The sequence below is a fragment of the Cuculus canorus genome, chromosome 14 (assembly GCF_017976375.1).
Source record: "Cuculus canorus isolate bCucCan1 chromosome 14, bCucCan1.pri, whole genome shotgun sequence".
NCBI lineage: Eukaryota > Metazoa > Chordata > Aves > Cuculiformes > Cuculidae > Cuculus > Cuculus canorus.
The window spans coordinates 4,992,848-5,005,821 of record NC_071414.1 but is presented as its reverse complement, the minus strand read 5'-3'; the positions used below and the strand labels follow the sequence as shown (position 1 = coordinate 5,005,821).

Genomic DNA, 12,974 nt, shown 5'->3' with positions numbered 1-12,974 from the left:
GAGATATATGCAAAAGTTCCAGGATTTTAAGGACACTTGAAAAACACAGCATTTCTTGACAGTCACGATAAAGTGACAGAGAGCACAGCTGTTCGGAAGGCACGGCTTATGTGCACCATATTCCAGAAAAATGCAAAATTAACTTCTTAGTCAAGACACTTTGCCCTTCACAAGGCTCTTCTGCGCGGGAAGGAATAAAGGGAAGCCTTCCCTACACAACATGCACCCTTGTGCCCAGGATGCTGCACTTCTCCACACCGTCAGGAGGTGCGGGTGGCGGACGCACCGCCTGCCCTTCTCACTGCAGCACCAATAACAAGAAAATGCCTCTGCCTACTCACTGCCGGCAGAGAAGAAACTGTCTTTAAAAGGATGTGGTTCCTTTACGTTTTAATCTCCACATTCCTAACAGGTTTAACTTTTGGCTATGGCTGCAGCGGCTCTGATGTTCCTGACAGAAATGGACGGGGTGAGCAGAAAGGCACCTTCAGCTGGGGGCTAACGAAAAAGCAATTCCCCCCTCCGCCTGCCTGCCTGCCAGCCAGAAGCCGCGCTGCGCAGCATTTAGGTTTTCTTGCTTTTTTCCTCCGATTTTTACTCTAAGATAGACAACAGAAGTTATTTAGAAAGATCAGGGTAGGTAGTTTTTAAAGCTCAGTGATTCAGAACCGAAAAAAACCCCAAAAACTGGAAGAGAAAAGCAAAGAGATGATAGATGACAAACTGCCCTCAGTCAGCATAGCCAGCAGCAGCTCCCCAAGCAAAACTGCGGCACGCAGCCAGTCGGTCCCTGCAAAGGAGGCATGTGACTCTCAAGAGGCAAAGGAAGCAACAACTTGTGTCACTTAACGTGCTGGCCCTTCGCATGAGGCCAGCTGAAGATGGAAAGAAATCAACATTCCTGTACCACAAAATGTCCATTGTTAACGCTCAGACTCTGCTTGGTTGATTTTACATCTCTGACATTAAATGCATCCTGCATTGTGTAGGGAACATGCATGTGCATTTCAATCAATCATATTTTTTTAATGAGTTAATCGCGAAATAGATGCTTTTTGCATTTATTAAAGGGTAGAACAGATGGCAAAGACTCAAACTAATATATTCATTAAATTAACTTACGCAGCAGGTGATGTTTCTCTGTAGAAGGTGGCAAGATGGTAACGTGTTATTTTAATGTCATAATAATGCTGCATTACAATGGAATTTCTAGGAAAATGAATGTGATGACCAAAGAAATCCCTGTTGAATTCATCATGGTCACTTATCACAAGGGTTCCCAATTACAAGAAATGGAAAGGAATACACTGTTGGAATACTTTGATGCAGTGTGAATTTATGGATAAGGAGGAGGAAAATTATTTACAAGTTTTTTAAGGTTAAAGGAATATGATCTTTTCAACCCCTAAAAAGTGCAGAAGGCTCGTCTCTAACAAGCATTTTCAAATAGCTGCCTGTTTCAGTATCTCTGACCTGTTTTCCCAGCTCTGAAAACACTTAGAAATACCAGCGGAGATCAAAATAACTTGAAATCTGTTCCATAATACAAATTTAGGTTTTCTTTAAATTTTCATGTATTGATGTTTAAAATACAATGTGCCTTTCATGCAAATCATCAAATAAAGACACATATTGTTCACATAAGCAAATACATAAGCTAACATCGGATAATCAATTCTCCTCTAGTCATTCCTTTGCTTTTCTTTGAGGCCAACCACTAACTTCAGTAGACTTATTCCAGATTTTACACCAAACGAGTGGATATTTGGCCAACTGTTTATCTTCCTCCTTTTGTTTTATTTTACTGCAAACTGCAATGGTAACATTGAACACTCTGCACAAACGTCAAGAAACTAAGGGCAGGAATTCAGAGGGCTCTGGATAATAGCTTCCCTTGAGAACCCCGACTAAAGGAGCTAAGTTTTCTAGCGTAATATTTCATTAAGATATACTGTGTATTTATGTACAGCAAATAATTCACAATCACTCGCTTTCTTTCTGCTAGTGAAATGGCTACACACAAATCAATCATTATTTCCTTGGGTTTATTCATTATTTTAACTTGACAGGTATGCTTAATTATTTCTATTCTATGGCTGGATGGCAAAAATTACAAATATGCTCTGCAGAGCTGGTTGTGATGGAGAAAAAAATGACGGAAAATTTTTATGTTTTCGTAGGTGAATGCAAAATACCTCTCAGTGTGAAAAGCAAGTTCAGCGTTTTCCAGACTCTGAATGTACAATCTTGATGTTTAATTTTTGTAAAAGTCACATGGATCGATGCTAATAGTAGATGCATGCAGAAAAATAAAGAGTGTCTTCCAGGAAAAGCCATTTAACAAATAAGAAACCGAAACTAATAGTCACAGAAATACAGAAATGTATGCAAGTACATTTTACAGTACTTGCATAGCTCTGCTTTTTTTTTACATGGCATAGGTAATGCAACCAGTAGGAAAATAAATGCGTACTGACTTACAGAAGTGGTAAATGTTACAGCCGTAATGATGTATTCCTGCATTTTTAAATATTCTAAATGTTTAATTTCTTTCTCCAAAGGAACTTTTAGGGCTATAAAGAAGGATACTACCCACAGTGTCGCAAGTGGCCCCTGGACACAAGGAAAGCAGCTCGCAGGCCTGGTAATGTAAGCTATTCTCTTATGTGCAGCTGAGAAATATTTAGAAAGGGATGCAACGAGCGTGTATTCTCCTGACAGATGAACCTGTTAGCTTGTGTTTTTCTGCATCCCAATGTTACAAACTTATAGTCAAAGCCTACAAAAGGAAAGAGACAGAAGCTGAATATGCACAGAACTGAGTTCTGGTGAATCAAGAGAAAGAAGCAGCATTAACTCCTTACAAACAGAAAAGAATTAACTGTGTGGTTCCATGTGGCTCTAAGCTCTGTAGTGCCGACACGGACAGGCTGGCTCCTCTCTACTCTGCAGCTCTGTCAGTCTCCCCACGCATCCGCACTGCACGGGTATTCATGTTTTCCTTTCAGTGAACCATTTCTCCTTGGCTAGGAGATGCTAATATGAAAGAGAGGAGCAGGCACAGCAGAGCTTGAGCCCTATAAACTGTACGGCACAGGCCAGTTCCTACCACCCGGCCCTGCCACCAGCGCTTGCTCCTTGATGTAGGTCAGGGAGGCTGCACAGATGTAGACACTGACACCAAGTCTGTGCGCTCAGGACCTACGTTTGCACTCTCACTGCTTACAGGAGTAGTTTTTCCCTCGGTCTGAAAGATGCAAGATAGGAATGAGTGACCAAGGAGCAAAGACTTGAGGAAACACACAACCAGAGCGTTGCCATTTAGTTTCAGACACATCTCTGCTTGCTGCTGAGTCTCAGGCTATTGATTTTCCTTACTGCAATGCTGCGAAACAAAAGAATAAACTGTCAAGAGATGGCAAAAGGACACAGGGCAGCAACTTGCCAGGAAAATTCTTTGACATCCCTTTTACATTTCTTAGAGGGGAATGATCCCTGCAATGCAAGGAGCCCCAATATCAGCACGCCTCCACGAACCACATTTCTACAATGCTTTGTGATCCCCAGGCAGCTCAACTGGTTATCTTCAGCTCCACACTCCTGCAGAGAGCACAGCGAGAGGAAGAACTGGGAGCATATGCCAATAACCACAAGCAATACCCTAAAAGAATGGTTGCTGCTGTTACAGGATCTTTATCCGAGTCAAGCTCTCCATGTTCCTAATTCTGGGAATCCGGTGACCCACGATAAAGTGGGCTGGGCAGGCTAATTCAACAGAAACTGCAGGAATGCCTCACTAGAGAAACCCTAAATGCCAAGATATGGTCCAAGAAGGGTGAACGTGCAGAAATCCAAGAAGTGGACCTATATATTTTTATGATGAAAGGCTGTGGCTGACAGCACTGAGTTAGCCCAATGCTCAACAAGACTCAAATCCCTACACTTTAATTCTTGATATACATGTGCGTATGTGGGGCTAGATTCCTGCAAGAAACATTTCCTGTTCTCTATGTTATAAGTAACAGAAATTGAATACAGGTGTGCAATGCAAGCTGGCCCTCTCTTACCCTTGCTTGTTCAATTCTTTTAGGACCACTGAGCAGCATTTATGCATCTATTGTACAATATGTTCAAAGTGTCAGCTTATGGCAAATTCCCATATGAGTTCACTATTAGTAATGGACATTATGTATTCATGAAACTTTCTAAAAGCTGTATAATTATTTCTATATTTTAATTAGAAATAGACATTAACTTATGCTTTGTGTGCAGATTCTTCCTTTGATTTTATAGCCAAACAGCAAAAACCACTTTATATGAAAATAATTCACATAAAATTTCCCCCATTCGAGAGTTTTAAGACCTGATCTCGCCAGCCTCTGCTTTGGCTTTGTCTCATGCAAAAACATTGACCTCCCCGACATTTAAAAGCTCTTCTTTTCTTTAGCACAACCCTTACGCGAGCCCATTTTCCTGAGCTCACTGCTCTGCTAAGAAAATGACGAAATCTAGAAAGCTTTTACCATTTAAAAAGAAAGTACATGGTGAAAAATATCCTGAAAAAACAGCTTTTTGTAACACTTCTTTCCCCCTTTCCTATCAGCTTAATGTTTATTTCTTTTAAATGACGAGAACTGTATCAGTACCGATCCAGTCCTGGTGCTAGATGGACATCACCGGAGACTCTCATCCCTCAGGACACACAGCAGCACCTCTTCCCTTAAATGTTTTGTTTTTACACCAGTATGCTCCCACAGCACACAACCTGCCACTTTGTGTTTCCTACTGCTGTGGCCACGCTGAGTTCTCACAGGGTTTCCAAATGACACCCACTGTAACTTATATTATATTAAGCCCTTGGGCTGCATCTTTCAGAGCTTGTACCCAAAAGGAATTCACGCCCTGGCTTAGTCTATTGCAAAGGCTTCTCTGCATTTTTTTTCCCAAGGGAAGCTTTCCAAGCTGCTGTTAAAGACAACATTAATACGGAGACTTTCACCTGGTCTAGCACTTGCTGTGTCCCTACTGCAATATCAACAGAGGTTTTTGCCATGATGTTTGAACGCTTTATGTTGAAATGGGAAGAATTTGAGGCTATATTAAATGCTAAGCCATAAAAGCAGAGACAATTCCATGGCAGGTTTTCCGTACATGAATTTTATAGACAAATTGGAAAGGACTGGGGAGTGTGGGAGAACATGGAAGTATATTTCTATGTCTAAAAGTCTCCAAGATCCCTCAAAAACATGCTTTATAATGGGAAAGAACTCTGAGAGAGTACAATAAATCTGCAAAATGATAACCATAGAAACAGCCAACCCTGCTGCTATCACATTAGCGCACGTGTGTCAGAGAGTCACCAGGCGATCGGCAGTGCAGGTGCTCCAACAGCTGAACGGCACTGGAAGGCACAGACTCATTCTCCTCCTCTAGATGCTTGAACACTCGCACTCATTGGCATGGTCATTCCTGTGACTCAGAAGGGAGCGATTCGGCTGCCAAATCTAGACTGAGAATGGGAATTGGCATGTTTAACCTTACTGCTTAAAGCTTTAAGAGCTTTAAATATTAACTTGGTTCAACTTGCATCACACCCTTACAGTTATTGCAGCAGAAATGGTAATGCCTTCCCAGCAGCAAGTTGGCTGAAGATTGTGTCACATTTTTCTCAGCAACTCATAAGCCACCAGTCTGTGTCTGGAAGCAACACTCATCCGATCTAATGCACTGCCTTGCATTCACAATTCATCCACTTCTCATCAAGAAATAATGGCTAAAGATTCATCCTCCTCCTCCAGCTGTTTATTTAAATGATCAGTACTCGTGGTTGACGTCAGCAAATCTATTAATTAGACTACTAAGCTCTGTGGCCCTGCTAAGCTAGAGGTTGGACCAGACGACCTCCAGAGGTCACTTCCAATCAGGTTATTTTATGATTCTATAACAACTTCAGTATTCCTGAAAGGCAGAAACAGCGGCTACAGGGGAGCATTTCTGACACTGTGTCTTTTACAGTAAAATAATAGATACTGTCTAACTTGAAAGCTACAATTTTTCGCTAGTGCTTTAGTTTCTCTACATTTATAGAGTCCCTCCAAGAACTCCATCCATCCATCCCTTGTTATCAGCTCGTGTAAAGGTGAGAGAGATCTTGGTTCCTTCTGAACTGAGACTGGGTGCACAATTCGAAGAACACCTGTGATTTTTCTGACAACTTGCCAGAGGTGAAATCAACTCTGAATGCAAACTTTGCTCTTTTAAATACATTAGACATCTAACAGAAAATTATATCCAGGAAAAATCCATGTTCTGAAACAAAACATCTACTGCTCGTCCAGATTACACAATGTAAGTAAAGTTTATCTTAATATGACAAAAAAAGCCACACTTCTGTGTAAAATTCACAAATTTATTCCCACTATAAACTATCTTCTCCAGTATTTTCCTATGGCTTAAAAACTGGACCCACTCACACAGGTCCTCAGACGCTCCTCCACTGAAGAGGAACATTGGACCACAGGCTTAGATGAGTTTAAATTGCTCCTCAAGATGTGTTTTCTCAGGCTGACACGCAGGTAAAAACACCTTCGTTCCTGAAAAGCTAAAGTCACTGTTGAATATATATGAACCATATAAGCAACAAACCATTAAAGAAACACATGCTTAGTGTAAGCTGAATGTTTCCAGAAACACCTGTAAACGTTATGTGTAACAGTCTTCACATTCTGTCTGTCCCAAAGTCTCCAAAGGAACCTTGCACAGTGCTCGAAGAGAACTGGGGCACCTCACAGCATTGCTCCTGTGCCCATGTCTTCCAGTTTGGGGGATGTCCTGCTTTGGTAATTGCAGTCCTGTCTCCCTTGCACAAACCCCAGTGATGTGAGATACCCTCCAAGGTCAGCGTCACCAGAGAAAGCACAACAACTGTACCTATCTCGTGGATGCAGATGTGGTCATGCCACACTCGTGTCGAATGCCCCATACGACTTCCATGCTGCCTATAGAAAAATTATTTAGCCTGCACACTAAAGAAGTTGTTCATTGGGGGCAGAAATGAAAACAGAGCACAGGGACGTTGCGAGACTGTTCACAGAGAAGTGCTTCCTTTTAGATCTCCTTCAGCTAACTCTTCTACTAAATAAACCAAAGAAAATCCATGCTATTTATGCTATGCTTACAATATCTAACACAGAGGAGTATTAGATTTCAGCTACTGGAATAGTAATGCAGTGCTAATACTAACGGCTCTGAAATGGTTCTGAGGGTGGCTTCAAGTTTTCTCAGGAAATCCTGACTGCCAACTTGCTGGCTGTTATTTCCTTTTTCAGTTCACCTTGTGTTGACTCTTGTGATGCCAAAGGTGTGTTAGCGTGTGGGTGTGCACAAAAAAAGGATTTCTGCTATGTAACATCCATGCAGCCTCTAGCAGCTCTGGAAATGCAGTGCTGGAGTCTTCATTTACACATATTTCAGAGCTGATGGTATAGAAAATAGCTAGGACAGACCAGCTTCACTAGCATAAACAGCAAAACCTGCGTTTATCTTTTTAATAGCTTTTAAACTCTATTTTAAATTTCCATAAAGACTGTTGAAGCACAGCCTGTTAGTTTCCCACATGATTCAACTACTGTGCTGTGTACCACATTTCGCCATATTTACTTCCCATCCAAGTGCTGGGACAGACAATTTAATCTCATTGAAATATTTCATTTTCACCCCAAAACTCTACCAGTTATTTTCATATTAATATCTTGCTTGACGGCTGGACTCTGATTTCACTGGGTGGTATTGCAGCACAATACGAGAGCCTTTAAGTATATTTTTTTTTTCCTCCCCGTGTTTGCTGCACAGCGCACACGTGGACCAAAGCAGCAGGTGAAGCACTTGACGATAACCCGCTGCACACAGCGGGGTCCACAGCTCCCTTTTGTGTTGCACAGAGCCAACCATGCGGTACGCAAACAAATCCAAACAGCCGGGTGTAACCTAGGGAGAATGTTTTGCACCACAAATATTAATGAAGTTGTCACTTACAGGTTCTTCACATCAATGATTCCTCGAAAGGCCTTTCTAGGGATTCCTTTTATCTGGTTCTCACTCAGGTCTCTGAATAAGGGAAGAGAAAAAAAATACATTGCATTAACAAAGAGAACACATTCCTCAAATCTGCATGAGATAATGGAACATAAACATGCTCAGAAAAGCAGATGTTTCTGGATTTGTTACACCACACGATATTTTCAATTTTGTTTATCTCCTTCAGAGGTCTGCGGCATGAGCTGAAATGACTCCCCAACAAAAACCACCAGAATTTGTGATACGAATGACAGAACTTTCAGAAAACATCGCTCAAAAGCAGGCGTGATGCTGGCACAATGCCATCATTTGCTGTCACAGTACCTGCAGCCAAATCTTGCGCCTTGAAATTCCAACTCTGTAGTGCAAAGGCAATTTTCATACCACGCTCGTATTTGTTTACCAACTGCAAAAATATTTGCTGTCCCTGCTCAGATTCCAGCCCCTTATTTGAAAGTAGTATTCAGGAAAAACATGACAATCATTCTCTTGTGAGTTTTGCAAATTCAAAGCGAGAAGATCTCGATTCACTGCATTAAAAAACCAAAACAAACCAAACCACTGCACTGCGTATTAATGGGAATGACAGAATTTTTAACCTTGTTTAAAGAAAACAGACAACAGCAATTCAGAATGTCTTTCTAGTACTTAAAATATTACAAAACGTTTCCATTTAAATCATTACATCTGCATTATGAGTGCAGGTAGAGCAATGAGCACTGCAGGCTGCAGTTTTCTGATGTTATACTACCCGCATTCAGTTCCTTTTTCCTTCCATGCATTATAAATATTTCCACTGGAATGTCATGAGTTTGCAGCCCTCTCTGTACCGTGTCAATGGAGGCAGGAAGGAAGGCAGGGGGAATGGGAGGGAAACGGACGCAAAATCAGAAAACTGGGACGTTTACTGGCTAAGGCAAAGCAGCACTCACAATGATTTCTTTGCTGGTACCTATTCAGCATGGAAAAGAGGGATCGATCTCACTCTGGTTCAGTGGACAAAGTAGGGGGAAGCAAGATGTGCAAGAAGATGAAAGGAATGCAGAAGAGTGGGAATGACAAATGGAAGAAATAAACAAAGGGAGGAAATGGAAGGCACAGGAATGGCTGGAGAAAAGGACACAGAAAGGTAATGACACGGCACAGGATACTACACAGCTCACCATCTCGTGTGACTCTGTCCCTGCGCTATACAAGTTGAGACTTTGCCCCATTCTCAAAGAAACCCTGGCTTTCTAACGATGATTATGATGGAATGGCAGTCATCTGTACTCACCACCAGATACTCTTTTCTGTAAGTACATTTTGTGTTGCAGCAAGCCTCCTTTTGGGTCTCCACCAAATTGGCTTTATCAAATGAGAGGCCAGAAATCAGAGCCCGTCACAAAAGCCCACATTGACACTGCGGGTCAAGACATGTCACGCAGGGCTTTCTTCTGCTTTCCATCAGGCAGATAGAAAAAAAAAAGGGGGGGACTATGTCCTTGTCATGAGTCTAATTCAATTTATACCAGTCATGCAGTCTACACCAAATTCTCAAAGTAACCACAATTGTCTATTCAGACAATCACAAACAAAAATGTGCTGCAGGATACAAGTCTCTTTTTCAAGCCAGATTAAAATTCTTTGTGACTTTCACAATTTGTTTAACACTGATCCCCACCCTGACCCTTCCTTCACCTCCCCTTTCTTCTGCCAGCAGCAAAATATTAGTTCTTTAAAGACAGATCTTCAACTCAGACAAATGATCAAGCAACCTGGACGGAGAAGAGTCAAAAGTAAAGTATATTTCAGACCCAGAAGAAAGAAGTCTTACGCTGAAGAATGGTTTTGTGACAAGGAGTCACTTCGGGGTGACAGCAGAGCTACAGCCAGTGGTAAAAGTGTGACAAAAGGGCTTAGTAAAGGAAAAAACTAGCAAGATCTGAAAGCGTGAGACACAAGAAGCAGAACAAAAAGAGTACGACAAAGTAGAACTGTGCAATTAAATAAAACCACACTAAACCCAGCAACACCTCAAGCTGTGTATGTCCAACATTTTATTGTACATTACTGTAAAAAAGGTTTGAAAATAAATTAGATTTTCAAGCATTGTTTTCAAACATTATTATGTTCTAAAAGGGCTAATTTATATTTTTCCTTTTTGCTTTGTTTTTATGCTCAGCTCTCACTTGCAGTCGGGCAAAACCAGGTCTGTAGGAAATTCATCATTTTCTATGACAATCTTTTTGTAAATGGTATTAATTTTATTTTCCATTTTGGCACTCTCCTCTGGCCACCAACATTGCTTCTCTAAACCTCCGGGATCATGGACTGATTTCATGAATATCTCTAGTGCTCTGAAGGACTGACAGCCTGCACGGCATTAGTGACGCAGCATGAAAGAAAACTCACAACCGCATGCTTCGTTTTCCGTAACTGCCCTCTCACAATTGTAATCATCCCTTTTTGAGGCAGTCAGGAAGAGGGTTCATCTCTGCTTCCTCACACTGTGCCAAACTTTTGCTGAGCATCTTTCACCAGCAAGCAAACACCAACCAGGCTCAGCCCGTGCACTTAACGTTTGCTCTGAGGGAGCAGAAGGCTGTAATGAGCAACTCGTCTACCTAGTTTATCTTAAAGATGCAGCTTTTCATTCCCTACTTCTCGTAACAAAAATAACAGGAAGCTCTCACTGACAGCGTGCAAAATAAATATCAGTTATTAAGAAAGCTGGAGAGGGGTTATTCGTAAAGGCTTGTGGTGATAGGACGAGGGGGAAAGGGTATAAACTGGAGAGGGGCAAATTTAAGTTTGATATGAGGAATAATTTCTTCACGATGAGAGTGGTGAGGCCCTGGCCCAGGTTTCCCAGGGAAGCTGTGGCTGCCCCATCCCTGGAGGTGTTCAAGGCCAGGTTGGATGGGCCTTGGGCAGCCTGAGCCAGTGGGAGGTGTCCCTGCCCATGGCAGTGGGGTCGGAACTGCATGATCTTTAAGGTCCCTTCCAACCTTAACTATTCTCTGATTCTACGATTAATAGTAACTGCAGAAAATCAGATAAACTAATGTGAGGCCAAAACAAAACCAAACCCTAAAAAAAAAATAAAGACAGAAAACAGGAATTGTGGTATTCAAGAGAATAATACTGAATCTGAAGAAAAATAAATTATGTTTACTAATACATTTCCTATTTTTGAGAGAGAGGTTTCAAGCCACCTGTTTCTGTAACAAGTCAAATGCCTGGACGCACAATAGAACCTAAGGAGGAAACCTGAAAAACTCCAGCTTTAGAGAAACATCGATTTCCAAAAATCCTCATCGCACCAGACAATGTTAGAGAACTGACCAAAACCATTTGACCTAAAGACAAACTAAAATGTGCCAGCATGTCAGCAGCACCCTCCTTCACAAAGGTTCCTCTGTACAGAGAGCAGCAACAACAACAAATCACGTTCATTTGCATCCTGAGAAAACAGATGTGTTGAGCTAAAAGAATGCTTTTGGATTAAGTCGTTCTTCCTGTTATTTTGATAAATACAGGCAAGTTTCATCCAGTTCAACCTGTCACACAACTTTCAAGCAGCCAAAGCCTAAATAAAGTGCAGTCGTTTTGGAAGTATTCCCCGGCCTCCTTCATACAGAGGTCCTGTTCAATGGAAGGAGGCATGAAATGGCCTCGGCAGCAGATCACAGAGGAGCTGACTAGGTGGAAAGCACAGCAGGTGACGATACTGGATACGTTCAACCAACAGCTTCCACAGCCGGCAGCGTGTGGTGAAAGCCCTGAAGGAAACAGCGCTCTCAATTCAGAGATGGAGAAACAGAGCCACAAAGATATTAAAGAACTTTGACTTCAAGTCTGCATAGATCAGAGATGCAGGAACTAACCAAACCCTCACAGCAGAGCAGACCACACGTTAGTCTAACCCAGACTCAAACAAGACTTGGCGCAAGTCAATAGATTTTTGAGTTCTCATTTTAATTTAACTAAAATGTTCTTACAGAACATTATTAGACTTACAGAGATTAACTCCCTGTGTAAGTCTAATATTATGTTCCTGGTCTTCAAATGTGAATTGCAAGAATCTTCCTGATAAAAGGACTGGAAAGGAAAGAAAAAAACACCCAAAACTGCTGACTTTTTTAAGTGTCTCTGCAGTGTTTGCTATAATGCTGGTTTTAGCTTCGTGCTTTAATGCTGGTTATTGCATCCTTAGTGAAATTTCAACTATCTAATGTAGCAATAAAACACATTAAGATTTTTTTTTTTAAACTTTGCAAGTGACAGAACGTAAATCGGTTAATTGGGACACAGACCCTATGAACATTCATAAAATAAGAGCCTACAGAGACTGAACTACAGATCTGAAACACTAAAATAGCTACTTTAGCTTGCAAAGTTACAGTGGAACTGAAAATAAGACGCATTACATGAAAAACAAAAAAATCAACACTGACAGCATTATGCTTAGGTTGTCCCCCCTTTCAAAACAACAAAGAAACCCCTTTCAGTATTTACCAATAATTTTCCAAATTTTTGTGGCATATGGATTCTAAACTTAAAAAAAAAATATATTTTTAAACCAAAAATCCCCTGAAAAGCAGCTGAATTAACAAGTATTTACTGTGGTTGCACCTGCTTATTTCTTCTGCTCAAATGGGCTAAACGAGAGATCACCATTCAATGTTACCCAATGAAGAACTAGACTCGTCGTTAACGTCTAAAAGGTTGAATGCAAAGACTTAAAGAACTAGCCATGAGGAGCAAGTGCTTCCCAGCCAAACGTGTGTCTTTCCCAGCATGGTACTGCATGTTGTTCCCATAATGAAACAGTAAGCTCAAGGAGTAAACCATTAACACTCAGTCGCAACGTACAGCTAAAACGGAGGAAAAATCCAGAATAACTAACCTGATTC

At 41.3% G+C, this 12,974-nt stretch overlaps 1 protein-coding gene across 1 annotated transcript in view; it reads right to left on the bottom strand.

Moving 5' to 3' along the window:
* SLIT3 (slit guidance ligand 3) overlaps positions 1-12,974 on the bottom strand; it is a 518,194-nt gene that overhangs the window by 248,958 nt on the left and 256,262 nt on the right. The window contains exon 5 of the mRNA XM_009570808.2: positions 8,035-8,106. Coding sequence (XP_009569103.2) covers positions 8,035-8,106 — 72 coding nt within the window. The remainder of the gene's footprint in view (positions 1-8,034; positions 8,107-12,974) is intronic.